Genomic DNA, 25,442 nt, shown 5'->3' with positions numbered 1-25,442 from the left:
GTTTACACCTTCTCGTTACTAGGATACTGTCAGGGTCAAGGGGTGAATTTACTGAAAAGCACCAGTTTTCCCTGCAACTTAAGCTCAACTTTAAATAGCGAAAGTAACGCGTTTCTCACTTTTCACAGTTACCATAATAGAGAACATTAACATCACTGTTAAGAGTTGTGCAAAACTATGTTAAAAGCGTTAAAGCGTTGATTTGTTTGCGTTCTCTTGTTGGCACTCTCAGTGTGTTAACAACATTATCGTAAATGATTCACAAACAAAAAAGATGGTTGGCTAGTGAACAGCCTAACTTAAATTAGTTTATATCTGGACTAAATAAACCTAATTGTAGATACCCAAATTAAACTGAAAAATGAAAATGTCCAAAGATGCCCGAAGCCCTTTGGAATCTCTGATATTGACTAACAATTTGCGCCCCCTAGTGGTACTGAAATAGTTGCTTGAAGTAACAGTCTCGATGTTGTATATTGGCAGTATGTGGGTGGACAGCAGTCGGTGCTGAAACAAGACCCAGTAAATAACGCTATGCTGTTTGAAGGAACCTCATGCTTACCGTCACTTCTCACGCGGCAATTTAACACGGTCTGTTTAGTTGAAGATTCTTTGTCTTGGTTTTTGGTTCTATATGGAGAGTGCTGCACTCACAACCTGCTGCAAGTCGGATAGGACTGAAATTCTATGCGGGTCATTATTTTCGTGGCTGACCACGTCGTATAAATGCCCTAAATGCCTAGAACAGAGAAGACGCTTGGAACTTCCAATGTGATGCATCTGTACAAGAAGAAAATTACTCGACTAAGATGGGTAATAAGCAAACGATATTTACTGATGAACAGCTAGATGCTTACCAGGTAAGGGATTTCAGATTCCCATTCTTCAGTGCAATATTCATATTCCTGAAACGGAATTCATGGATAGCCTACAACACACAACATTTTGAGAATAGCAAGCGTTTTGCCACTGAATTGGCCAATGCAGTTTTTGACAGTAGGCTTTTTTACTTTACAACAATCAGAATAGGGAACTGTCCACATGCATTGCCAACACTGACGCAGCCTGTTATGCATTTAAACACAGATGGTGGCTCATTAGTTGTGCGCAAGAACATGTTAAGATAAATCATCTAGGCTACTTCAAAGAATTAATAAGCACTCCAAAGCTTGCAATGTGAAGTCTATTTTCACAATAAGCGGTTTTCATAAATACAAATATAACAAGTGAAATCAAGACGCCTTCTCTAAAATGTAAATCTTCCATAAAATACCCCACCCCCACTCCATTCTAAAACATTTTAAATCAAATCCCACCTTACGTAACGTGTAAGAGAAAAGTTACACCTACCTGTCTCTTTGTTTACTACCCTGTGCATGAGTCACCATTTAATTTGTTTTTGAACTGTCCAACGCAGCTGAGATCAATACAGTTAAGCGTGAGCGCTGGTTAACTCTTTCCATGTGGCGCTGCTTGAAAGCGGTGGGCTAGGCTACAGCTTTCAGAGTGTGATCCTGGAGATGTTTCACATCTGGCCACTCGCGAGATAGTGCTTGTTTTTACATAGATGCTCGAGACGTGCCTTCAAGTTATTATGTAATTGGCCTTTTTTCCTGCCTATCTTACATTCTCAAAGGATAATGCATAACAATATCTGCGGCACACAGCAGGCTAAGCTCTAAATTGTGTGACTACACGGGGGTGCGTAAAGCTTACTTTCCGCGGATAAGGCATTGCATAATGTTACCCAACGAGTCCTGTAATGTAAAAGACATGTCTCAGATGAAAGAGTTGATTTTCGAAGGAAATTCTCCTCTTTTCTTTCATTGACTGCCAAATATTCGACTCAGGAAAGGACACCTCCTAACAAGGACAAATGCCTGTTACCCTTTTTGTGTTATTATGTAGTGCTTGTTCTGATGACATTTTGGTTATACTTATTTGAAAGGACACCTCCTAACAGGGACAAATGCCTGTTACCCTTTTTGTGTTTCTATGTACAGTAGTGCTTGTTCTGATGACATTTTGGTTACATTTATTAAAAAAAAAAATACTTTAACAAGTAGGCCTTAGCTACAATAATCAATTCTGCAGATCAGGAACTTGAACTCAATGAAAAAATTGAGTTCAAATATTTGCAACACAGCATGAACTATGTTGTCAATATATGAGACAGCACAAAGGCTCTGGAGATATGATTATTCTCCACAAAGGAAGGCTACTTGTTTTAAACATTGATTTTCATCAGAGAATTCTACTGTACTGAGTTACATTGACTTCCACTATGCTCAATACTTGCCTTGTGCTATGACTCACACTGGGAACATTAAGCCTACTTTATTATATAGGTGGCGATAGGATTTGGAGGTGGAGGTGATGCTTTTGCCCCTGAAGAGTTTTCTCTTCATGTGTAAGACATCATGAAGAGAAAAGACATGCCTTGCTTTTGTCTTTGTAACACTATTCTGCCATTTGTCTTCACGAGGAGCATCATCGTATTCTGCAGTGCTTTTTCAAGCAATTCACTTAATCTTAATAATTTATGCCTAGCCAAGTCTGATAGGGTGTCTTGAAATGCAACTCCCCGTAAATAGGTCTAATTTGTATGTCCTTGTTTCTCTGGTTACTTAGTGATGTGACATACAGTATCGGCCAAACCCAGATAGGCTCATGCTTGTAGGATGTACAGTAGGCAGAGTTGTGGAACAGTTCTATAAGATGTAGGGATGCTCATGTTCACATTGATGTCACATTATTTCAGGACAGGGCTGCTGCTTCATAAATAAGACACTCCTGCATGTTCTCTGTGTGAGTGTGAATTGTGAATGTGAAAATGTCTCTGAAACTGGCCATGAACATGAAGAATATAAATAAATGAAACAGAGCAGACTGAAGGACACATGACCCAGGACACATGACCCAGTCTGCCATATATGGTAGTGTAGCAAACATAGACTCTATCAATGTCCCTGTTCATTTATTTATGCAGCATGTTTAAAAGCAAGAACAGTTGACCAAAGCTGTACAAAGTGCTGTTGTATATTATTTTTTATATCACTATTGTTCAAAGCACTGGTATGCCATCTCTGTGTTAAAAACACAACCAAAACAAAGAATAACCAGGTCAAAAGAAGATCTTTGTTTTCTTGGAACAGCTGCCTTGGTCCACAAAAGACACCCTTGTTTTCAATGCTCTGTAATCAACAACAGGTAGAGCTATTGTTAGTCCTGGTTCAGTGGAGCTCGACCATTTGGCTGATACAGGCATCTCTCTAGATCAGTGAGTTGAGCCTGTTCCTGGAACTGTGTTGAGGTTCTTGGATAGATGTTACATTTTATCAGCTCAAAATATCAGTGTTTACCCAACCATATCCCATGGGGTCTTTCTTTTAGAGATATTTGATATTGAAATGTTTTTTTTTGGATAACAGTGTTTAATGCATTTGGGGGATTGAAGTCCTTTTCCTCCACTATGAGGTGGAAAAGGATATTGTGATAGAAACAAACAGCAATTGCAGAACTGGTTTTATAAATGGAGTGAATGTTTTCCTTATTATGAGACAGGCAAGCTCTTGGCTCAGCAGGCCTGTATAGGCATTCATAAGCACCCATAACTCCCACGCTAGTGGCCTTGGTTCACATCACACAGAATCCCGTCTCTAAATTTCAAATTAATGAGCAGTTAACAGTATTCAAAGGCTAATGCCCTCAAACCCGGGGAATGCTTCTGTAGTAGGGAATTCTGTTAGTTGAGTTTGTGTGTGTGAATTGGTGTGCATGCGTGCTCATATGTGTGGGCATGTGAGTGTGTGTGTGCGTGTGTGCTCATATGTGGATATACTGTATGTGTGTGTGTGTGTATGCATATTTTTTTCCAGTCTCTGTCTGTTTTTGCCTGATCCCGAGTGCAGCAGCACTAGCAGCAGTGGCAGCACTAAGGAAGGTAAACATCATAAAGGAGAGGTAAATCTTGTGCCTGTAAAGCTGTCACAGGACGTTGGCACCACTGCTTAGAGACAGGGGGAGCGCACAAAGGCTCCAGGGACTCAGACTGGGATCGTATGTCTTCCATCAGCTGGCCTCTGGTGTGGACATGAATCCATGCTAAGCTGCTTTGTCGCTTTGCCATGTCACAGAGTCACAGACTTCCCTATGCACCCATCTCCTATACTGAATGGCATGAACCCTTGTTGAGTGGCTTTGCCATTGTCACAGCCACAGACACCCCCACACTCTCCATACTGGGCTCTGATGTGGGTATGAATCCATGGTGAATTGCTTTGTCACATCACAGAGTCATAGACCAGTCCAGCCAACACCCTCACCCTCCTACCTGGGAGTTCTGTCCTACCCCTGATCAGGTGATGTGGGCTTCATGTACCCAGTGACAGGGAACAGGTTGGCTGACAGGGTTAACTCAGCTGTGAGAAATTTGACTCTTAGCCTAGGGATGAGATGACGGTGGACACAAAGAGCCCGAGTCACAGACCGGTAGAGATGGATGTTTTTTTTGTGTGTATGTGTGTTTGTAGAGTGTGTACTGTCTATGAAAACACAGCCTATATGTTGCTCTCAGAAGAATGTGTGAGACATTGTGACATGAGACATGTGTGAGGGTTGTGCTGCTGAATTGGCCTAGGTGTGTTTCTTTTTACTGAATAATGTTTTTGCCATTGAAAAAAAAAACTTAAAGACATTATTTTTCACTGTGTTCTTTTGGGCAGGAATAATTATATTGTGAAATATTGTGAAATGGGTGAGAGGGATCATTAGGATTTTTAATGGCTATGAATCTTGACACGAAGTTGAGCTTTGGTTAGGATTTAACTGTTGTTTTTGGGAAGTAGTCTGCAGTTTGAGAAGTCATAAAAAATGTTGTTTAGGGGCATTTAATGGGTACACAACAAACTAAATTCTTTTGATACCTTTGTTGTTTTCTTGACCTTAACTGACACAGGTTGGCCATATCTATGTTATCCGCACTTATACTGCTCATTATAGGAAAGTACAAATGATGCAAATGTCTGTTATGTACGATATGTGGAATATGTCTGTATGTTTTAATACAAATTTATTGTATGGTAGTCCCAAACAGTAATATGTGATTTGATGGTAATCCTCAAACATTGATATGTGACTTTTTTGTTACAGGACTGCACATTCTTCACACGTAAGGAAATACTTCGGTGAGTGATACAACAGTTACTTTTAAATCAGATAAACCCCCTCTCCCCCAGAGATTGTTCCTAACATGTTAACCCATTTTCCATTTCAGTCACTTGATATCTGTGCTTATATTTTCACACCATAATGCTTTACACAGAAAAAGGCAGTACACAAAATGGCAACAGTGTTTTCTTTCTGTTAGCTAACATACTGAATGCTAGTGCTGTAAGCTGCCTGGCTCGCTGGCTCACTCATATTGCTTAAGTCCTGTCCTGTCCTGGTCTGTTCAGCTCTCCCACCTCAGTGCCTTCTATTAGCCGCATGTCCGAGGCTCGTATATCACTCTCCACTTTTTGCCTCCCTGTGCTCGATTCCCTCCCTCAAGCAATTGAGTTCAATTCAATTCCAGTTGTCTTCATCTGGACTCATTCAGGCAGACTTGTTCAGCCCACAATTAACAGACGGCAGGCTTCTTGGTACTCCGTGTGTGTGCACACAGTGTCCTGGCTGACCAGCACTGTAAAATGGGCAATTACATGATGGTCGCTGATATAACGTGCAAGAAAATGAAAAAAAAATAATTTATCTCTTCAGTCATGCTACTTGAATAATTTTTCTGAAGCACTTAATGCAAGGGTTACACAGTCCTCCCTCCTGAATCAGGAGGGTAAAGAACCTTGAATCTGTTCGAATTAGCATAAAAAAAGTTTTAAATTCTGTATGCCGTGTTCCGCATGTGTACAGGGCATACATACTTACCACAAAACTGCTTTGACCCTGTTCTATTTACAGCTTGGATGTGGCTTCGAAACGGTCAGATAGTTATTTTGCTATGAATGGACTTCCTTCAAACAATAGACTGTTTAACTAGTTCATTCCTCTGTCTCTGTGTCCAGTTCATATTCAATGTCATACTTCCATGATTTACGGCATATACATTTTCCTTGAGTCCTTCCCTTCGTGTCAATAACCTGTGGGCTAGCAGTGTAAACGCAGCAGCAGAGAGACTCTTTGGAGAATAGTTGCCTTCATTAGGTTTCCTGTGGGGCCATTAGAACCTAACTAATAAACCTGCTAAATTGCCAATAGTCCTGCAGAGGATTTATACAGCTGAAACATTGATTGGAGCGTGGGATCTGCATCCCACTTGATGAGGGAGGGCAGTGTGCATGTGTGTGTGTGTGTGTGTGTGTGTTGAGGGGCTGGCTCAGCTTATAGAACGTCCCTGAAGCATTCTGTGTAAGAGCATACCAGGAAAAAGTGTACCCTGGCAAAGTGGGGTGCTTGGGGACAGAGAGATTGCATCCTGGGCAGCTACGATTTATTACCCTGCTTTTCTACAGGGGTGTGATTTCTTTCTCTCTCTCCTTCCTTCTCTTTTTTTCTGTCCTCGTGGCTCTATCAAAATCTCGCCCTGGACCAGGGCTGGCTGGCAGGCAGTGAGGCATGTAATTGGCTGTGCCGCCGACATGACATTGCTTCAGCTACAAGCCGCTTTGTTACTGGAGAAAGCAAACACACACACACACACACACACACACACACCGCGTCACCCGCTGTCTTCCTGCCTCTTTATCTCTCCCTCTCTCCCTCTGTCTCTCTCTTTCTTTCACACACACACACACACACACACACACACACACACATACACACACACACATTGCGCTAGTCCCTCCCTGCTGCCAGCACCTAGACCTCTTTTCGCCTTGAGTTTTTTCTCCCCTTGTTCTTGGCGTGTCTGCCTGCTGTTATGAAAGTCACTGCACCATTGGCCCTAATGTTCCGCCTAAATCACGGCCACCTCTGCTGCAGGCGTGGGCTCCCATTCAGAAAAGCCTGCCGTGCTCTGATATATCAGCATGAACAATGGGACCCAGGGCTAAAACTACAGCCAATTGCTCAGTTTGGCTGCCAGCTCCGACAGGCCTGTGTGGCAGGGCTCCAGGAATGCAAATCACACAGTATGTGGGAGATCCTTCCTGACTCGCACCGACTGAGGGTGACCACCCTCACTTCCTGCTCCCTAACCCTCACTCGCCATGGCATGTGCTTTTATGTTACTGATGGAAACATAAATTGGGTAAATGACCATGTTAAACATAACGTAATTTACCTTTGGGGTAGTTTTGGTTTGCACAAATGAGCACACTGTCTGATGTTAAGTCTTTTCAGGCTTCAGCCTAGTTAAATGCAAATAATATCCTATCACTAAATAACACAAGTAAGATAGTGAGTCATAGTGGTACATTGCTATCAGGCAGAGAGAATGAGCTGCATGCATTACTATGATTGAACTGGAAGTGAGACCTGTTCAAGCATGATTGGTCGGCTTGGACGCTGATCCCCGAAAACAAATGAATGCTGCAGATCAGCTGGAAGTAAGGGGGGTGGCGTGACACATTCATTTCTGCAGGTGGAGATATATGTGCTTCCCGATACATATTTTTTGAGCCACTAATAGAGCGTAATCAGCTTTTCTTTATGAAGGGGGCTTTATCTAATCTGTTCTCATGCAGTGGCTCTTAATGGAGTTGTTGGTCGTAAAATGTGGGCAGGATCCTCGCACGTCATCCACATTCCTGTGAGGAGGTCAAAGCAATAAAAATTAGTTTATTTCTGCTGTTATTTTTTATATGACATCCACAAGCATCGAGCTACATGCTGCAATGAGGTCTCAGGAGATGCATTAGCTTGGGTGCCGTGATAATAATATGCCAAGAACCTTAAGTCATGTGAGGACATAACTAATTGAAGCTGTAACTGAAGGCTTGAAATGGTTGTTATTAGATAAATTGTCCCATTTTTTACAGCAAAATTGAACTGTGGACCACTGACCCATGAACAGGAAGTGAAGGAATGATTCATTTTTATAGGTCTTAGATGGATTGTTGTGCATTCATTACTGCCAAGGGGAGTAGAGCGAATGTACAGACTGGTGGTCCTGTGGAAAGATAGAAAATTAAAATCGCCCAATGAATTCAGACACATTTGCCCTCTCAGCATTTTTGCTTATAGGCGGTCAGGCAACAGTAACTGCAATAAAGTTACATCACTTCCTCATTTACCACATTTGACCTACAGATGTGCCTCCTGAGGAAGGTGGCTAATCCACAGCAAATGCTTTGTATAGCACTGGAATGCTGGTGACCAGAAAGCTGAGATCAGAAATCAGACGAGTGTGATCTATGAAATGGTGTACTTCGATTGTTTTTGTAAAACCGTAGAATTATGGATTAGTACATAATGGCCTTATTACATATTTTGTTATTGTATATCTTATACATGTAGAGTTTCTAATTGTATATGTACAGCAACCAATTTTCGAATTTCCACTCCCCACTTCTTTGAGTTTCTTCTGATTAAAAACACACCCCAGCCACAAGGGTTACGATGAAATCTGCCGATGTCACCCAAAACATCACAGCAATTGTATAGACTTTTGGTCCTCTGGAAATGTAGAAAATTAAAGCACCCGATGAATTTGCTTTCTCAGCATGGTCACAGTCACACAGAAGTTCAGGCTGCAGTAAAAACCTGCAGTAAAACTCACTTCATTTACCATATTTAATCTACCACTGTAATGTTTTTTGGGAAAAAAGTTAGATTAATTCTGAACTTAATTTTGTTCGACCCATTTTTTTCTCGTCTCTTCTTTCTCCCATTTATTCTAGCAAACAAACTCCAAGACATACAGTAACTCAGACATAAGTGTTGGTTAATGACATCTTTTGTAGCTTTAACCCAAATCCCTAAATGATGAAATGCATGTCTTTGTAAAAGCAGGAGGCAGTCCTGTGGTGGTCTGTCATCTCTCTGTGATGTCCCTGAGGAGATGCGCTTTACTGGAAGGCCTACTCACAGCCCGCTCTCACATTCTCTACCTCCCTCCCTCTCTCTCTTCTCACGTTCTCTCCATCTCTGTGGGATGTTTGTGCCGCTGTGCATTGCTCACCATTTCACCTGCTGAAGTATCACTTTTCCCAGTCTCGCCCCTCTACCCGTAACCATGAAACCTGATTACCAGTGCTACAGACGTCGGCATCACATAAACGAAACCAAACCCACTCACCTCGTAAATTGCTTGAAACCAATTATCCCCCGATCGTCGTCATGGAGAGGCAGCTAGAGAACGGTACAGTGTACAGGTGTATACATCGCAGCCTTGGCCACCATGACGACGGCAGGCATGGAGCTGGCATATAGTTGGCACGGGCCACCTCTCCTTCTACCTGGCCACCATCCACCTCCCCCCTCAGCGTGCGCCGAACAGACATAAATAAAACAAATCGCTTGCTTTCTTTTCTAATGAGATTGACATATCGGTCTTGGGTTTCAGGATATGCTGTTAATTGCCGTTGTTTGAAGATCAAGTGACTACTTTAAGAAATTAAAAGCAGATACAGGAGTAGGGGGGCAGAGGGTTAGGTTACAGTCAAATGGCCCAATTAGGGTAATATGGCAGGCCAACGCTGCACTCTGATTTGCTGATGTACTTCCCCTGGTGCCTGACTCAGAGGCAGGAAGTTCCCATATAGGGCACATAGCCTGCCAGACACGCTTCTCGCTGTAACACTCACAGATTTTAAACATCAGTTCTTTGATAGACACAACAGTAAGTGATGTTTTTCTGCATCCTACGTACACCGTGTCAGCTTTTTGAGCTTGTTTGAGTCATCGGTTCTTTTCAAAGCAACCATTATACATTTACTGGAATTTCTTTTATTGAGGACAAAAAACCCTTTTTCAGAGCATTTTCCAGAAAAAGAGTAGTCTGAGGGAGGGAATGTTTATATCCTGTTGAATGACTCAGCCACTTAGCAGTGTTTGGTAAAGACTCAGAAGTTCAGAAAATCGAATTACAAGGCAAGGTGACAACTTTTTACTGCCACTGACATTAATCTGATTAATCTGTTATCAAGTGTGTGTGTGTGTGTGTGTGTGTGTGTGTGTGTGTGTGTGTGTGTGTGTGTGTGTGTGTGTGTGTGTGTGTGTGTGTGTGTGTGATTGTGTGTGTGCGTGTGTGTATGAACCTTTTACGCCGGCTGCCTTGCTGACATGGCACATGGCCCACTCTGAATGTTCTAGTGCTTACTCTTGTGTGTGACTCTGTGAGACCAGTGACCTTTCAGTTCTCTGATTCACAAATACCCCCCTACACACACACACACACACACACACACACACACACACACACACACACACACACACAGGCATAGGCACAGGCACACACACATGCACACACACACACACACACACACACACACACACACACACACACACACACACACACACACAGACACAGACACATTTAAACAGACACTCTTATAACCACATAAAAATACAGGTTGTTCCTACCAGAATGTACGTCAATGGAAATATTTCTGTGACTAGATGATTTAGTCTTCTTTTACTTCACACTCTTTTACACTTGTCATTTACACTCCTACTTGATAGTGATAGTTGGTTTTCATTACATTATTGACAGCATTCTTTTGTGCGTAGTGTCAATATTCCTGAGATCCTTTGCTGTTCATGTCTGTGTCAGGTGATGTGTACAACTAGTAATGACTTATGCAGGGTTATTGGATTTCTCCCTCTCTGGCTACATGTGCCTCACATAAAAGAGGCCCTGACAGATGCACACTAGCGTCCTAGTCCTCTTGGTTAAACCCTAGGAACGCTGATGAGATACGACGATGACCAGGATTTACAAGTGCCTCTGAGACGCACGGACAGAGCAGGCCGTTAAGTGAGATTTTATTTGAGCTTTGACTGACATTTAAATGGCAGTGGGTGGAGGCGGACTCCAGAGAATCAGACTTACAATGTTGGATGGCCCGGAGGGGAAGCCACCAGCCGTAGCCTACCAGCAGAAAAAATACGGCAACCTGCCACTGATAGGTCGACCCTGTGTACATCACTCTCCAGGATTCTGTGCCAATATTTTGGTTGATTTAGCCGAAATTCACTAGAGAAATAAATTTGATTTAACTTGACTTTGAATATGTGCCAGTCAGAGTTTAAAATGCAGCATGAGCACAACAGTAAGCATATTCCAAACATTCAAAAAATCTAATATTCTAAAATGAAAGTAAACTTTAAAGTGTTGCTGTTGTTGTCTATATATATATATATATATATATATATATATATATATATATATATATATATATATATATATATATACATTATCTGTATAGATATTGTGAGCATGGTTGTTATAACAGACTGAAATAACAGTGTCTCGGGCTAGCACATCATTTCTCTGTTGTTGTCTATAGTTATTTCTTCTTTAAATCTGTATAGATATTGTGAGCATGGTTGTTATAACAGACTGAAATAACAGTGTCTCGGGCTAGCACATCACACATATGACACCTCCCACTAGGTTCAGCTGATGCCCACAAACCTATCCTGGGTGAGTCCACATGAAACAGTAGCCTGATCCCCAGAGAGGGTGTAGGTGACGCTGACACAGAGTGAAACTGGCTTTGACTCACGCCTGCCTGGGTCATGGACTTTTCTGAGACAGTGACAAAACCCCCTCATGGCCTTGACCGTGTTGTGTGGGCATTGTATGTGCTAGCACACACACACACACACACACACACACACACACACACAGACACACACACACACACACACACACACACAGACTGTCCAGACTGGTAAAGGTTGCTGGCATTGATGTCATTGGGTTTTTTGTGTTGTTGTTGTTGTTTTTTCATTATCCTAGTACATTTGTTTTATTGTTATTGAATTGTTATATATTTGCTGGTTTTGAAAGAAATCTAGAAATGTAGCCTAATCCTTGTGCTGAAAGGCATTGGGTGTTCCAGGGTGTTAGTTACATGACAAGTAGGCTATTGGTCATTCTTGCAGGCTGTTCCAGAAACCTTTCCCAAAAACACCTCAGTGTTTCAGTCTGCCTTGGCTTGTGCCCAAAGCTGTTCCTTCAGAATATTACAGACACACACACACACACACACACACACACACACACACACACACACAAATGATATGAGAACCCATGAGCACTTCACACAGGACTGGAGGGGTTGGATACACTGTAGTCCTGGCTTCCCAAAGGCCTGGATTAATGAGATATTTAATATATTAGTTCCTAATGGCCACTAAAGCCTGAGCTTATTCCCCTGCAATGAGCCATTACGCGTCTTTATCTCCTGTCCTCAGAGTGCTGCGTCACCCCCCTCTTTCATTAGGGCCCCAGTCCCCGACACACACACACACACACACACACACACACACACACACACACACACACACACACACACACACACACACACATACACACATACAGTATATATACACACACACACACACACACACACACACACACACACACACACACATACAGTATATACACACACACACACACACACACACACACACACTCACACAGCACTACTGTTGTGCACTAGAATGCTGTGTCCCCTCAGCCCTTGTGCTGCTTTTCTCATTTTACACACAGCTGAACTCTGGGATATTGGAGGACCTGGTGTCATAAGAGAGGAGACAATGTAGGTGTTTCAGGAGGTGGATGATAGAGAAGGTGTGTCTGCACGCGGTGTGTGTGTGTGTGTGTGTGTGTGTGTGTGTGTGTATGTGTGTATGTGTGTGGTTGCGTGCGTGCGTGCGTGCGTGTGTGCGTGTGAGCCTGTGTGCTATGACTCATCCTGTTCTTAGCTGTCTGGGCAGAAAGAGGGATAGAAAGTGCTTTACAGCCCACATAAACTGCTGGAGTCAGGAGGCGAGTTGAAATATTTCAGAAGTCCCAAAACATAATACCAGAATTTTCAGCCAGTGTGCGTCAGGTTATTGTGCTATAATACAATCTATGCTGTCACTCTGATGCATTATCGACAACATACAGTGTGTACCTGAGTTTCTCCCCAAAAGAGAACCACTGCCTTCTCCTAAAGTCCTAAGTCTTAAAGTGCCTGAGTGTATTACGTAATGCGTCCCAGGTGATCAAGGAGCAAGGTGCCGTTGATGAATGGTTTCCCCACAATGCCACTGAGATTGCCTGTGATAACGGGGCCACTGGAGCAAAAGAAACAAAATGGCCAATCATGGGCGAATCTAATGGAGTCCCTGGCTTTATGACATTCATAAAACACGCTGCTTACTGGCCGGTGCGGTCACACACGCGTGCCCTGTGACACCGTTATGCAAGGTCAGGAAAGGGTTATCACCAATCATGGAGGGGGTGGTGATATGTGAGTCTGTCCTTTTGTGTTGAGTTATATGACAGAGAAATTATCACTTTGTCTTTGTAGGACTCTGTGTGTTTGTGTGTGTGTGTGTGTGTGTGTGTGTGTGTCTCTCTCTGTGTGAATCCCAGAATTCCTATGTGTGGTGTCCATCTTCAGCGAGAGGGATCTCTGTTGAAGGAGAGTTGAAGGAACCAAGTCATTTGGACAGTCCATACAAATGTCTCAATTAAACATAGTTGTCTTAAAGATGGTTTAGACAAGACATTTATAGTAATTGTTTTGCCTAGCAGCCTGGCCCACACACTCATAATCAATATTTACAGCATATATCATGACCAATGAGTGTGTGTGTGTGTGTGTGTGTGTGTGTGTGTGTGTGTGTGTGGTTATGTGTGTATGCTTCTTTGATATTTTGTTTGTGTTTGTTAGGGTTCCTAACAATAGCTCAATTTCTAGCCAATTCCTCCTTTCTTTCCCTTTGCACCTCTCCTCATCCTCTCTCTTTCTCTCTCTCTCTTTGTACCTCTCCTCCTTCTATCTTTCTTCCCCCTCTCTCTCCACCATGGCAGATTACATCTCCTTCTCTAGTGCCTGCTTGCCATGCAGGGTATGAGTCATCATTCCACAACAGCTTGGCCCGACTCCAGGCTTCAGGCTGCAAGCACTAGGGAATAAAATGGCCTGGGTGATACTGTCCCCCAGTGATATGGACCCTTCATTGCCCAGTGGAGATTGACATTAGGCTGATTTGACTGCAAAATATATTTTACATTGTTTGTTTTCATGTCAGATATAGCAGACTGCCTTAGAAAATACAGGTATATTGTGTGATGTGCTTGTGTCTATGACGATTCTCTTTCCACCTTGGATTTATGTAGCAAAAATATACCTTTCCAGTCTTACCAACCTTTCTTTAACAGTACCATATCTCAAAAAAAATACGCTTTCATATCTCAGTGGATCAGTGTCACAGAGAATGTGTTTACCATGTTATTTTACTGGATACTTTGTGTTAAAAGGGATACAACAGCATCCTGGTGTGAGAGATAAGGAAGGGTATCATGCAATCACAGTGTTGAGGGTGCAGACCACTATTCTCTGGGACTCTCAAACCTTTCTTATCCTAACCAGATGGAAGCTGATGCCATTCCCCCTCCTAAACCCCTGAGGACTATAAGATCTCATAAATATGGCACATTGAAAACTAACTGAGGGTTTCATTTGATAATATAGTCAAAGATCTTCTAAAACAGATGATGAACCTTCTCTGATATAATGATGGACTCAAGCAAGTGATCTAGGCATTATCTGTATCTGGTATAATCCTGGAAAGACATGCAAGAAATCATCATTCCTCAAAAGGCCAGATCTGGCTCCTGATATGGGTCAGCTCCTGGCTTTGTAGCTTTTTTACAGCATCACAAATGGTAGAGCCTTGTTACTGTATTACATGTCCCATCTCTATCATGACTTCTTTCTATATGGATTCAAAATGAAAAACAAGGACAGGTTAGATACACTTGCCCAAACGTGTCCGATCTTATTTTGGTTTAAATCATTATTCATCACTATATCCCTAAATATCATCACAGTAACCATATTCCTATTTATAGTGTGTTGACAACCAACAACATGTCACAACTTTATATACAACAATTGTTCTTCACATAAGCAACAGTTTATAACCATAATGCACAATACATCCAACAGTAACATGCATTGTCCTGTCCTGTCCTGTTCTATGTGTGTGTGTGTGTGTTGTGTTTCCAGGCTCCATGGCAGATACCATGAGCTGGCTCCACATCTTGTGCCCTTGGACTACACCAATGATCCAGACGTGAAAGTTCCTTTACCCCTAATAGTCAACATGCCAGAGTTAAAGGTAAACACTGTAGACTCATTTATATGGTCCTATTTCCTAGTACAGCGATTGTATATGGATTGGTGACATTTCTCATTACACTAGTAACACACTTTTAAATTAGCCATTTAGTGTTGTGGAGAAGTGTTGTTAGTTAGTGTGTGTGTGTGTGTGTGTGTGTGTATGTGTGTGTGTGTGTGTGTGTGTGTGTGTGTGTGTGTGTGAGAGAGAGAGAGAGAGTGTTTATTTACATAATCGTGGTCTTAAACAGCATTGCTTTATCATATACTGCCCAATCCTTTGCGTTCCCTCTCCATGCCAAAGAGCTGTTGGCATGCTCTACAGGGCTGTGTTCCCCTTCTGTAAACAGTAAATTTGGGCATTTGACCATGACCCCTGGTGTCTCATAGGAAGTGATATCTGATCCAGCAGCCTCCTGCTTTGATAGGAGGGGATTGGTTTTTAATGGCCACAATAGCTGTGCTGTTTATATGACAGAGAGCCACTGGTGGGCTTAGTGGACGGTACACTGCGGCGCTTGTGAAAGTTAACACTCCATGAAACGATGCTTTTTCAGCACATTATCACACTGCTGTTTGAGCTGTGCTTGTGCACAGGCATAAGTGTGTTCCATCAGAGGATCAGATGAGGTTGGCATCAGGGGAAATTATTATCAGAGTCCTGCCAGCGACACAACAGCACTGACGCTTGGTGGTTGAGTCATTATCCCGGTGCTTATCATCAAAGGAAGTCTTTATTAGTGATTGTTAAGAGCTTGAGAGGCCTCTCTTAGTCTGTAATCATTTTGGAGCCCCACACGACTCTGACTATAAAGGCTTCACAAGATATACTGTTCAGGCAGCTTCACCTTGCAAAGACCACAGTGGCTCTCATTCCCAATGAGTAACACTTTTCAGTCCTCATAAATATCACAACAGATGACAAGACATCTCATTGTAAACCAATAATTCTTCATATGCGATGAAGTGAATGCAAAACAGCCTCAGTGTTTACCTTAGTTCACCGTAGCTTGTATGAAATGCAGAACAAAGCAGGCCAGGCAGCTTGCCTTGTTTACTTGTTCACCATACTGACGTGTGCTATGTACTATGCAGTTAAACCTGACATGTGTCCATATAGGGATTTTCACTGGAACATCTGTTAATATACCATAAAGCTATGTTCACTTACCCCCAGTGTGTCCTCATGAACAAGACCCCCCCAACCCCCGCCAGCTTCCGTCTGTCAGCACTACCTCCCCTCCAGAGGTTATGGCTCCAGAATGGGACCTCGTAATGTGTCCTTGCAGGGGACATAATTGCACCGGCCAGTAAAAACGTCACATGAGGGAGAGCAACCCATAAAGACCCCCCCCCCCCACACACACACAAACGCACACACATGGCACCTCACAACCCCCATTCCATCCTCCAAGGCTCAGAAGTGACCGATTCTGACGGAGACCACTCAAGGAGCAATTGATGAGGCTGCGACAGCCCACAGTTACACTGGAGTCGTCCTGGCCTTCATAAACGTAAATCTCTGTCTCAGTGGGAACGGGCTCAGTCCGTTAATTAGCTTTTTGGAGCTTAAAGGGCATTGATTCACAGCGTGCCTGACACACCCGGCGCCCTCACTGGCTGTCTACCTGACGGCTGCCAGCAGCATCTCCTGCACGGCCTTCGCGCCCATGTTTGTGTTGTCACCTAGTGAACGTTTGCTGTTTGTTTTGTGTCTTCGGTTTCAATTCAGCGGGAGCAGAAATCGTTCCGAGGTTCCTGTATCTTGAAGGCAATTTTCTGTACACTGAATTATTGACACACATATTGGAAGCCATATGTTGACTTCCCAGCCATGCGGAGGAGTGACAGAGCCTCCCTTTATGACTGTGAGCACATGCTTAGCCTGACCTCAGCCTCCAAGCTTGCAAAGCGCCACTGTGCAAGGCGAGCTGTCGAGTCAGCTGATTTTGGAAGATATAAAAGTGCTCGGAGGCGCCTGGTGAGCTCACAAGGGGAGAAATATATTGGCGCTAGTATGGGGGAGTCAGCCCTTCTCTATTTATTCATCTTGCACTCAGCAAAATGTACACACACACACACACACACACACAATTTCCCACATACAGCAACACTGTAATGCAGAGTGATCTGCAAGTACTTCATCGCTAAACTGTCTGCTTCCTCTACAGTTTGCAGTTGTTTCTTTGCTTAATACAGTTACATTTATCATGATAATGTGTCTCTGAATGGTGTGATGTTTTTCACTTAGAATTGCTTTGTTTACTGAATGTACCATGTACACAGGACAGTTGAGTACTCCATAGTAAGGGTTGCACTGTCTCATACTGTGTGCATGTGTGTGTGTGTGTGTGTGTGTGTGTGTGTGTGTGTGTGTGTGTGTGTGTGTGTGTGTGTGTGCTTGGGTGCGTGTGTGTCTATGTGTGTGTGTGGGGGGCGGGGTTGGGGTTTATTGAGGAGAGCAATTGCTGTTGGGGAAAAAAGCTGTTCAGGTGTGTGGTGGTCCTGGTCCCCATGGAGGCGTCCACTCTTTCCTACTTCCCTCCTGGCACTCACAGGCACTTGTGTGCCAGCAGGCTTTTCACACAGTACGTACCAGTCTTTGTTTGGTGTGGGCAGAGGATCTGGGGCACCACACAGTGATGGAGAGGGTATGGCTTGGTAGTGTCATATCTATTGCCTGAGCCACTGAACAGCCAGCCTGAGACAACAAGCAAGTTCAAGCAAGTTCACAGTTCTCTAAGAAAATTATAATAACAAACAATAATGATAATAACACGTAAATAGGATCATAAAGTATATCATTCACATCATACAGTCACGGTGGCCAAGGAGCTTTTTGGCGAATTATAGCCTTTTTGCCTGATTCTTCCCATCCTTTTCTCCCCCCGAACTCTCTTTTGTCTGTCAGGAAAACCCATTCAGGGACCAGATAGTACAGGCCTTCTCTGAGGATGGCCTGGGGAACCTCAGCTTCAACGACTTTGTGGACATGTTCTCAGTGCTCAGTGAAATGGCTCCTCGAGAGCTGAAGGCCATTTATGCTTTTAAAGTCTACGGTACAGTAACACCATCTCTCCTTTAATGTCGCCGCCATAAAACTGGGACCATATTTCTCTTAGTGTCCATAGTCTCTCATAAAACGGAGGTTATTAACACAGAACTATGTAGAGAAAAAACACTGTAGAATTACCTTATGTATATTATAGGGGTGTGCTCTTCACTATATGACTGCTCATGCAGCCGAGTGCCCATAACCGACTCTACTGTCTGAATATAAACTGTGCTAACCATATGGTCAAAGAATGTAGGAATGATCAAAGTGAGTCTTTTTTAATTGTTGTTACTTGGATAATCCGTCTACAGAGACAGAGATGATTCAAGATGGTTTGTTTAAATTTGAGTACAGTCTTTAATTATAGATTGAATTAAATAAATTATTGTTGAACAATTATCTTAAGGAAACCCAAGCCCTAACCCTAACCTTAATCATAAATTATTGTCAACAGAGTATTACTATCAAACTATTTGTTTATATTTTGTTTATAATCTGACTATCTGTAGATAGTCTATAGGAAACCATCCAAGTAAAAGCGTGACTACTTGTTTCCTTCACTCTGCAGATTTCAATGTGGACAACTTCATCTGTAAGGAGGACTTGGAGAAGACACTGAACAAGCTGACGAAGGAGGATTTGACACCTGAGGAGGTCAGCCTGGTATGCGAGAAGTCCATTGAGGAAGCCGACCTGGATGGAGACAACAAGCTGTCCTTCGCCGACTTTGAGAACATGATCTCAAGGGCTCCTGATTTTTTAAGGTAACTTTACAGACACTCAGGCAAAGTTGAAGCCCAGTTGAAATGGAAAGCTTTGAAAATAAAACAGGAGGGAAATATATATTTTACTTTTTATTTTTATGTAATTGCTGTTCCTGAATATAGGAGAGGCCTCAAGAAATATGTGCACAATCACATATTAGGTATGTGAGCTGCTTGCGATTGATGTTTTTATTAGAACATTAGATATATAGAAATAGAAGGAATGGTTATATATCTGCTGTTCTTCAGTTCACCATATCCAGAGATGCTTGTTGCCGTGGGCACCATTCAGTGCTCCCCTCAGTGCTCGTACGCATCATTCCTGTGATTTATTTATGGAACAGTTTATGGGACAGTTTACTTTCTTTTCTGTGTTTTCCATGGAACAGAACTCCCATAGCCCCTGCGCTTGGAACAGAACCCCCATAGCCCCTACTCTTGCTGCTGAGAGTGATTCGACTGTTTCAATCCAGGAAGCAGCCACTGCTGCTGGTGCAGCTTTGGCCCAGGTCTCCTCCAGACTGGCGCGGTGTGTGGGTGTGGAGATGCGAGTCCCTGTGCCATAGGCGCGCTGGGATGCCTCCACTGGGGGCTCCTATTAGTATGCTAATGGACAACAGGGCATCTGTGTGTATGGGCCCTACATGCCTTCATCCATCAGCTGCTGGGTGGACATGGCCTGGGAGAAATGTTAGTGGTGCTGAAATAAATAGCCCACAGGGACACTCCATACTGCATATTTGACATGGCGAGATGCACCTGTTTATCTACTGATTAGAATGTGTGACCTGTGTCAACAATATAGTGGTTAGACACATCATACTAGATGATATGTCGGATTTGTTGAAGGGATTGTGTTTTTTCTCTAATTAACAATTCTTTAAATATGTATGTTTGATATCTTTCTTAATACCTCCGTATCAGACTAACGTTAAGACTAATCCATGAACGTATTGGATTTTTATTTCACCTGGACCTTTCCACCTGTTGTGGTGTTTGAGCTCTGCAGCATCATGCCAGCCAGGAACGCAGAGATCATTTGGCTGGGGAGTGTTTGAGTGGGGTTTATGGGCTGGACATTCCTCCGCTCCACGTTTACAAGCCCTTTTCCCCAGCACAGCTGTGCTGCCTCTCGAACAGGAAATGAGTTCGAGCAGGGCATTGTGACATCACCCTGCTGCTATGGGATCTCTCAGCCAATCACAATCCAAATGGGCAGAATAGCTCAGTGGAGCCAGGTTGTCTTCTGCCCCCCACTGTGGGATGGAGACTGCAGCCCTGGGCATCTCTGACCGTCAGGTTAGGAGTGACCTACTCGCTGCCTCTGACTGCTGCATATACCGTATATCAGGCCTGAAATTGCTTTCTAAGTCATTGCTGGGAACGCCTGTGTCATCTTCACAGCAGAATGCAAGCTAATGCTTTCAGACAGTGCTGGGGGCATGGGGAGGGGGCAGGACTGGGGTTGGGGTTGGGTGAGCGGGAGCGGGCAGGCGGGCGGATAAAAACCCCTCCACACGGAACATTCTAGAGAATGAACCTGCCGCAGTCCCATAAAATAGGACCCAATTGCGAGGGCTGGAATGAGTCATGGAAGAGATGGACCCTAATAAAGTGGAACTTGCCTGAGCATTGCAGAGGCTCACGTCTATTGTTGATAATGGGATGCTCAGGTGAATCATTACTGGCACCTGCAGGGGAGTGAAATCACCTCAATGTACCCAAAAATTAGATTTATGGGAGACATTGTTTTTGTTTAATTTCACCTCTGTGGTGATTTCTCTCTTAATTCTTTCAAGCTGCAAAAGTCCATTTTGCAAATAATAAAAAAAAAAACTTGGTTTAATGTTTAATTGAACCCAATACGTTATTTGGTTTGATATCAAGAGGCACAGGTGCCTAATGTGCTCAAATGTTTTCTGACTGAAGTGGTTTGGAGTTGAGTCGGGCCTGTTTTATGGGGCGACTTTTCCAGACCATTTCCAAATAAATTATACATTCATTACAGAAGTGCTATCAAGAGCCATCTGGCTGTCCTCCTGATAATTTTCAAACACATTTCACAAGTCTATACTTCATCCTAATGCTCAGGCATATGGGCTGTGGGAACCGGAGGGATTATTAATATTTCTTTAGGTGCTGATGTCATAGAAGTCAGTTGGTCAGACTCACACTCCTAAGCACTGGCACTGTGATAAGCCAGTGGAGACTGGTTATTGGGGTACCCAAGATCTATGGTAAGCCAGTCTAGTTTAGTTTCAAAAGGCTTAAATGGATTTTTGATTTCCCCCTGATAGTTGTAAACATTAGGTTGAGACTAGTGTCTTTATTAAATTACTATAACCACTGCCTGCTGAGTTGTGTTTGTGTTTGTGATACCATTTTCTTGAGAAATCTGTCTGATCATTTGTATGTTGTTTTGTAATTTCAGCACCTTTCATATAAGAATCTAATGTGAGAGGGCTCCAATGGAGGATTCAGAAACTGAAATGCAGTCGCACCCCTGGTCGCTATCTTGGTTCTACCCATGGTCGCCACGGCGGCTCTACCTTGAACACTTCCTGACCACACTTAGTGCTTGTCTTGTCACAGCTTGTGAGGGCTCGGGTACGTTTCCTAGGAAACACTATGAAGTGACAGGCAACTGTTTGCCACACCCTGGATCTCTTAGTCTTTTTACTCTCTGCTTTTGGTTCCCAATGAAGCACATGTTACTTAACGGAGCATAGCAGAGAGCAGTGTGCATGATTGTTTTATTTATTTTTTTCTGGAGGAGAGCTAAAACAGCGGAAGACAGACACTGAGGCCAACAAAGACGATTGGGTCTGATGGGTCTCGTTTGGTTCCTCACCATCGACGTCTCAGCTGACGGGAAAGGATGTTTAAACAGAGTAACGACTGCATCTTTGGATATATCGTTTCCCCTCCCTGTACATTGTACATTTTCTCAATGTCTGCAGCACATTGGAAATATGAAACTAATGGAAAATGGACTCTGTGTTTTTCTCCAATGACTTGTTCACTTCCTTCTGGGATTAAATAAAACTCAATGTTTTCTGGAGAGCCTAAGGAGACGAAGATGAAAGGACAGAGAAAGAAAGAGAGAAAAAAAGAGAAACAAAAAAACAGAGAAGGCAAGAGGGCTAAAAGCACAGCACTGGCATCAAGGTCACAAAAAGACATTGTTTTTTAAAAGCTATGCAATCTTTTTCCATGAAGTGCATGCTTTGGACCCTACCCCTGTCCCTTCCCCTCCCCTGTCCTGCTCTCCCCCTTTCTGCCCCTCTCCTCCCCCGCTACCAATTGCTTCTGTCATCTTTTATTCTCTTACTGCTTTAGGAACTGGAGCATGACGACAATCATATCTAACTGTTCTCCAGTTGAATGAAGGGCTCCCTCATCTCTGAACAAAGTCGCTCTCATCACCCTCATATATTTTTACTGTGCTATCTATGATTCCCTCCCTTTCCTGTCGGAACTTGAGAAGTTAGCATCAGCTGTCTCTAAAAACAGAAACATTTTTCAGTATTTGATGCGATAGAGGGCATTTGACTCCCCTTTGAATAAATTGATTTTCTGTCGCTCTTTGACTGACCACCTCTCATTCTTGGAGCAGTGTTTTCCTGAGTGAGTGAGCAAATCTCTGCTTTAACCCATTCGCGCTGGATGCTGCATGACGCAACATTCTATCTCCCGCCGGATGCTGCATAGCGCAACATTGACTCTCCCGCTGGATGCTGCGTAGCGCAGCATGCTTTTTATTTCATGTTTCTAGGTGCTACAGAGGCTTAGATATTACATTTTGGTAGACGTTGACAATTTTTAGTATGTTTTCAGAAAACCCTCAGGAAATAAGGTTATTTAGTCTAGAATGCCATAGGATTCTATAGGCGTTTTTAGCAGGCATTTTAGGAGTAAATGGGCTAGAGTAGAATATGTTTGTGACTGCTATGTTTGGAAGGGATGAAAGAAGCCTGTACGCACTTCCATTCATTCTCTTCTTTCTATTGAGTTCAAATATTTTTCAAAATACATGCAGGAAAGTTAAAAAGGAAGACCTGTATTTTTTCAGTGTTGACATCTTTGCTGGTTACTACTCTCCCAGTCATATAATTAAAGACTTAAGTCAGTTCTAGGCCCATTTATTTATACAGCATAATTAACAAGTGACTTCATCTCAAGGAACCTTTCAGAGCCCAATGTCTTCACACCATGGTGAATGAATCTAAACATATTGACTTAATAAAATAATAGTCTGAATATCTCCTTTTTTACAGTGCCATAAGGGAATTGTGACCAGGATTTCCTAGGTCTTTCTAGAACTCAGCCAGTGTTTTTTTGTAGATAACATCTGACAATGGTGGGTAAACAAGACTTGGTAACACTTAACTTGACAGTATCGACATAAGAGTGACATGACACTGTCATGAACACATTAATCCTAACCCTAACCTCTAACCCTAATCCTAACCCTAACCCTAATCCTATCCCTATCCTATCCCTAACCCTAACCTTAAACCTAAACCTAACCCAATCACTTAATAACAGAAGCGTTATGTCATAAATGTTTATGACTTGTTTATGACACGTTCATGACAGTGTCATGTCACTCTTATGTTGATACTGTCAAGTAAAGTGCAACCCAAGACTTTAAGTTGAGTGGTAACTTGAAAATAAGTGGGCACTGGGATAATTGGTAGGAGCGAAATAAGGGAAATAGAATCTCAGGCAATCGCTCTACTGACCACAGACCAGGCCCTGGACAGGAGCCTTTAAAGCCAGGGGGAGTCCATCCTGATCTGCTCCCTGCTCATCCTCTCGTCCCTGCAGCTCACGCAGAAGAGGAAGAAGAGGAGGAGGAAGAGGGAGAGTCCTCCCCATAAAGATGGAAAAGTGATTACGTCTGAGCACATCCTGTCGTATAACCTGTAATGACTTTTTAAGCAGAATGAGATCGTTAGGAGCACGCTGCCTCAGCATTCAGCACCGGGGCCACGCTAGTGGTGCGCGCCCGGGCTGGTAAATCTCCCGCCGGAGATGCTAAGAGAGGCGTCCTTGGCCATATTAGTTGTGTGATGATTCATGGAGCAGCTTCAGACTGTGCTGCTGGAAGGGACAGTGTTTGGGTGAGAGGTTCATTCAGAGGAAAGTGCTTGGGGAGGGTGGGGGGTGGTGGGGGTGTTTAAAGGCATCGCCATACCATGATGTCATAGGTGATGAATGGGGAGGGGGGAGTTTGTGCACTGGTTCTGTAAGTGTGTGTGTGTATATGTGCGTGCGCACATATGTGTGTGTGTGTGCGTGCGCGTGTGTATATTTGTGTTTCTGTGTGTCATTTGCATGTGTGTATGTGTCTATGTTTGCTCTCTCTCTCTCTTCCTCTCTGTCTCTCTCTCTCTCTGTGTGTATGTATGTTTGTGTGTGGAGTTTGTGTCAGGGAATCAGAGGAGTTAGTGTATATTTATGGGACATTTAGACCCATATATTTAAGGGACATTTAGACATGGCTCACGATTTTTTCACAGAAAAGTAAATCTTTTGACTAATTTTGCCGCTTGCAGAGCAGCTCCGAACAGATAAATCAGTCCCTAAAGACACAGTTCTGCCCAAAACCGTCAAATGGATGTGGATATGTGTAAGATTTTTTTTAGCAGTGGTACTCCCCAGAGAAAGCCCCCCATCTTCACACACACACACACACACACACACACACACACACACACACACACACACGCACACAAAAAGAAAAGAAGACAGCATTTGAAGCTTTGCGCCAGTGCAGCACAGTCATTAGGCCAGGCAGCCTCTTATGATAATAGGCTGTTAATTTCTCATCCTGCTAGCTCCAGATCCCTTTATGAGAGTGGCCTTAAAAAGAGAGAGAGGGAGAGAAAATCGAGGCGGGGGGTGCTGGCTGATGATGGCCTTCATTAATTATGTTCTCGGACTGAGCGATGGTGGGGGGGTTGGCGAGCAGCTGCTGAATTAAACCCCCTTAGGGCAGCTTCTGTTCCAGCTGATATAGCCTCCTCCAGCCGCCACTGCAGGGCTGTAAAGTAGCCATTACGCTATCGATTCCCACTTCCCCTGGGTGATTCAGCAGAGCCATCGGCGTCTACCTACCTCCCACCCACAACCTCACCAGCCCACTACTCCTCTGTGAAGGTAACTAGCATCACCCTCCGCCCCCTCTCTAGAATACTGTTATTCGGTAAGGGTAACTAGCGCCTCCCCAACATAGCATTTCTCAGTGAGGATAAATAGCATACGGCCCTTAGAGGGTAACTGCAAGCATTATTTGCTACCACCACCCACTGCCATCTCAGTGCTCTTTTGTTA

General features: G+C 43.3%; 1 protein-coding gene across 1 annotated transcript; it reads left to right on the top strand.

The window, feature by feature from the left end:
• Positions 1-389: 389 nt before the first annotated feature.
• On the top strand, positions 390-22,693 carry cib2 (calcium and integrin binding family member 2). The gene is made up of 6 exons (XM_048256671.1): positions 390-860; positions 5,152-5,186; positions 15,174-15,285; positions 18,196-18,343; positions 18,908-19,103; positions 21,535-22,693. Exons 1-6 carry the CDS (start codon positions 810-812, stop codon positions 21,554-21,556), a joined length of 564 nt encoding a protein of 187 aa, XP_048112628.1. The 5' UTR covers positions 390-809; the 3' UTR covers positions 21,557-22,693.
• Positions 22,694-25,442: the final 2,749 nt, after the last annotated feature.

This window comes from Alosa alosa, chromosome 11 (assembly GCF_017589495.1).
Source record: "Alosa alosa isolate M-15738 ecotype Scorff River chromosome 11, AALO_Geno_1.1, whole genome shotgun sequence".
Taxonomy (NCBI): domain Eukaryota; kingdom Metazoa; phylum Chordata; class Actinopteri; order Clupeiformes; family Clupeidae; genus Alosa; species Alosa alosa.
The sequence above is the reverse complement of the archived record's forward strand: the minus strand, read 5'-3'. Positions and strand labels throughout refer to the sequence as shown.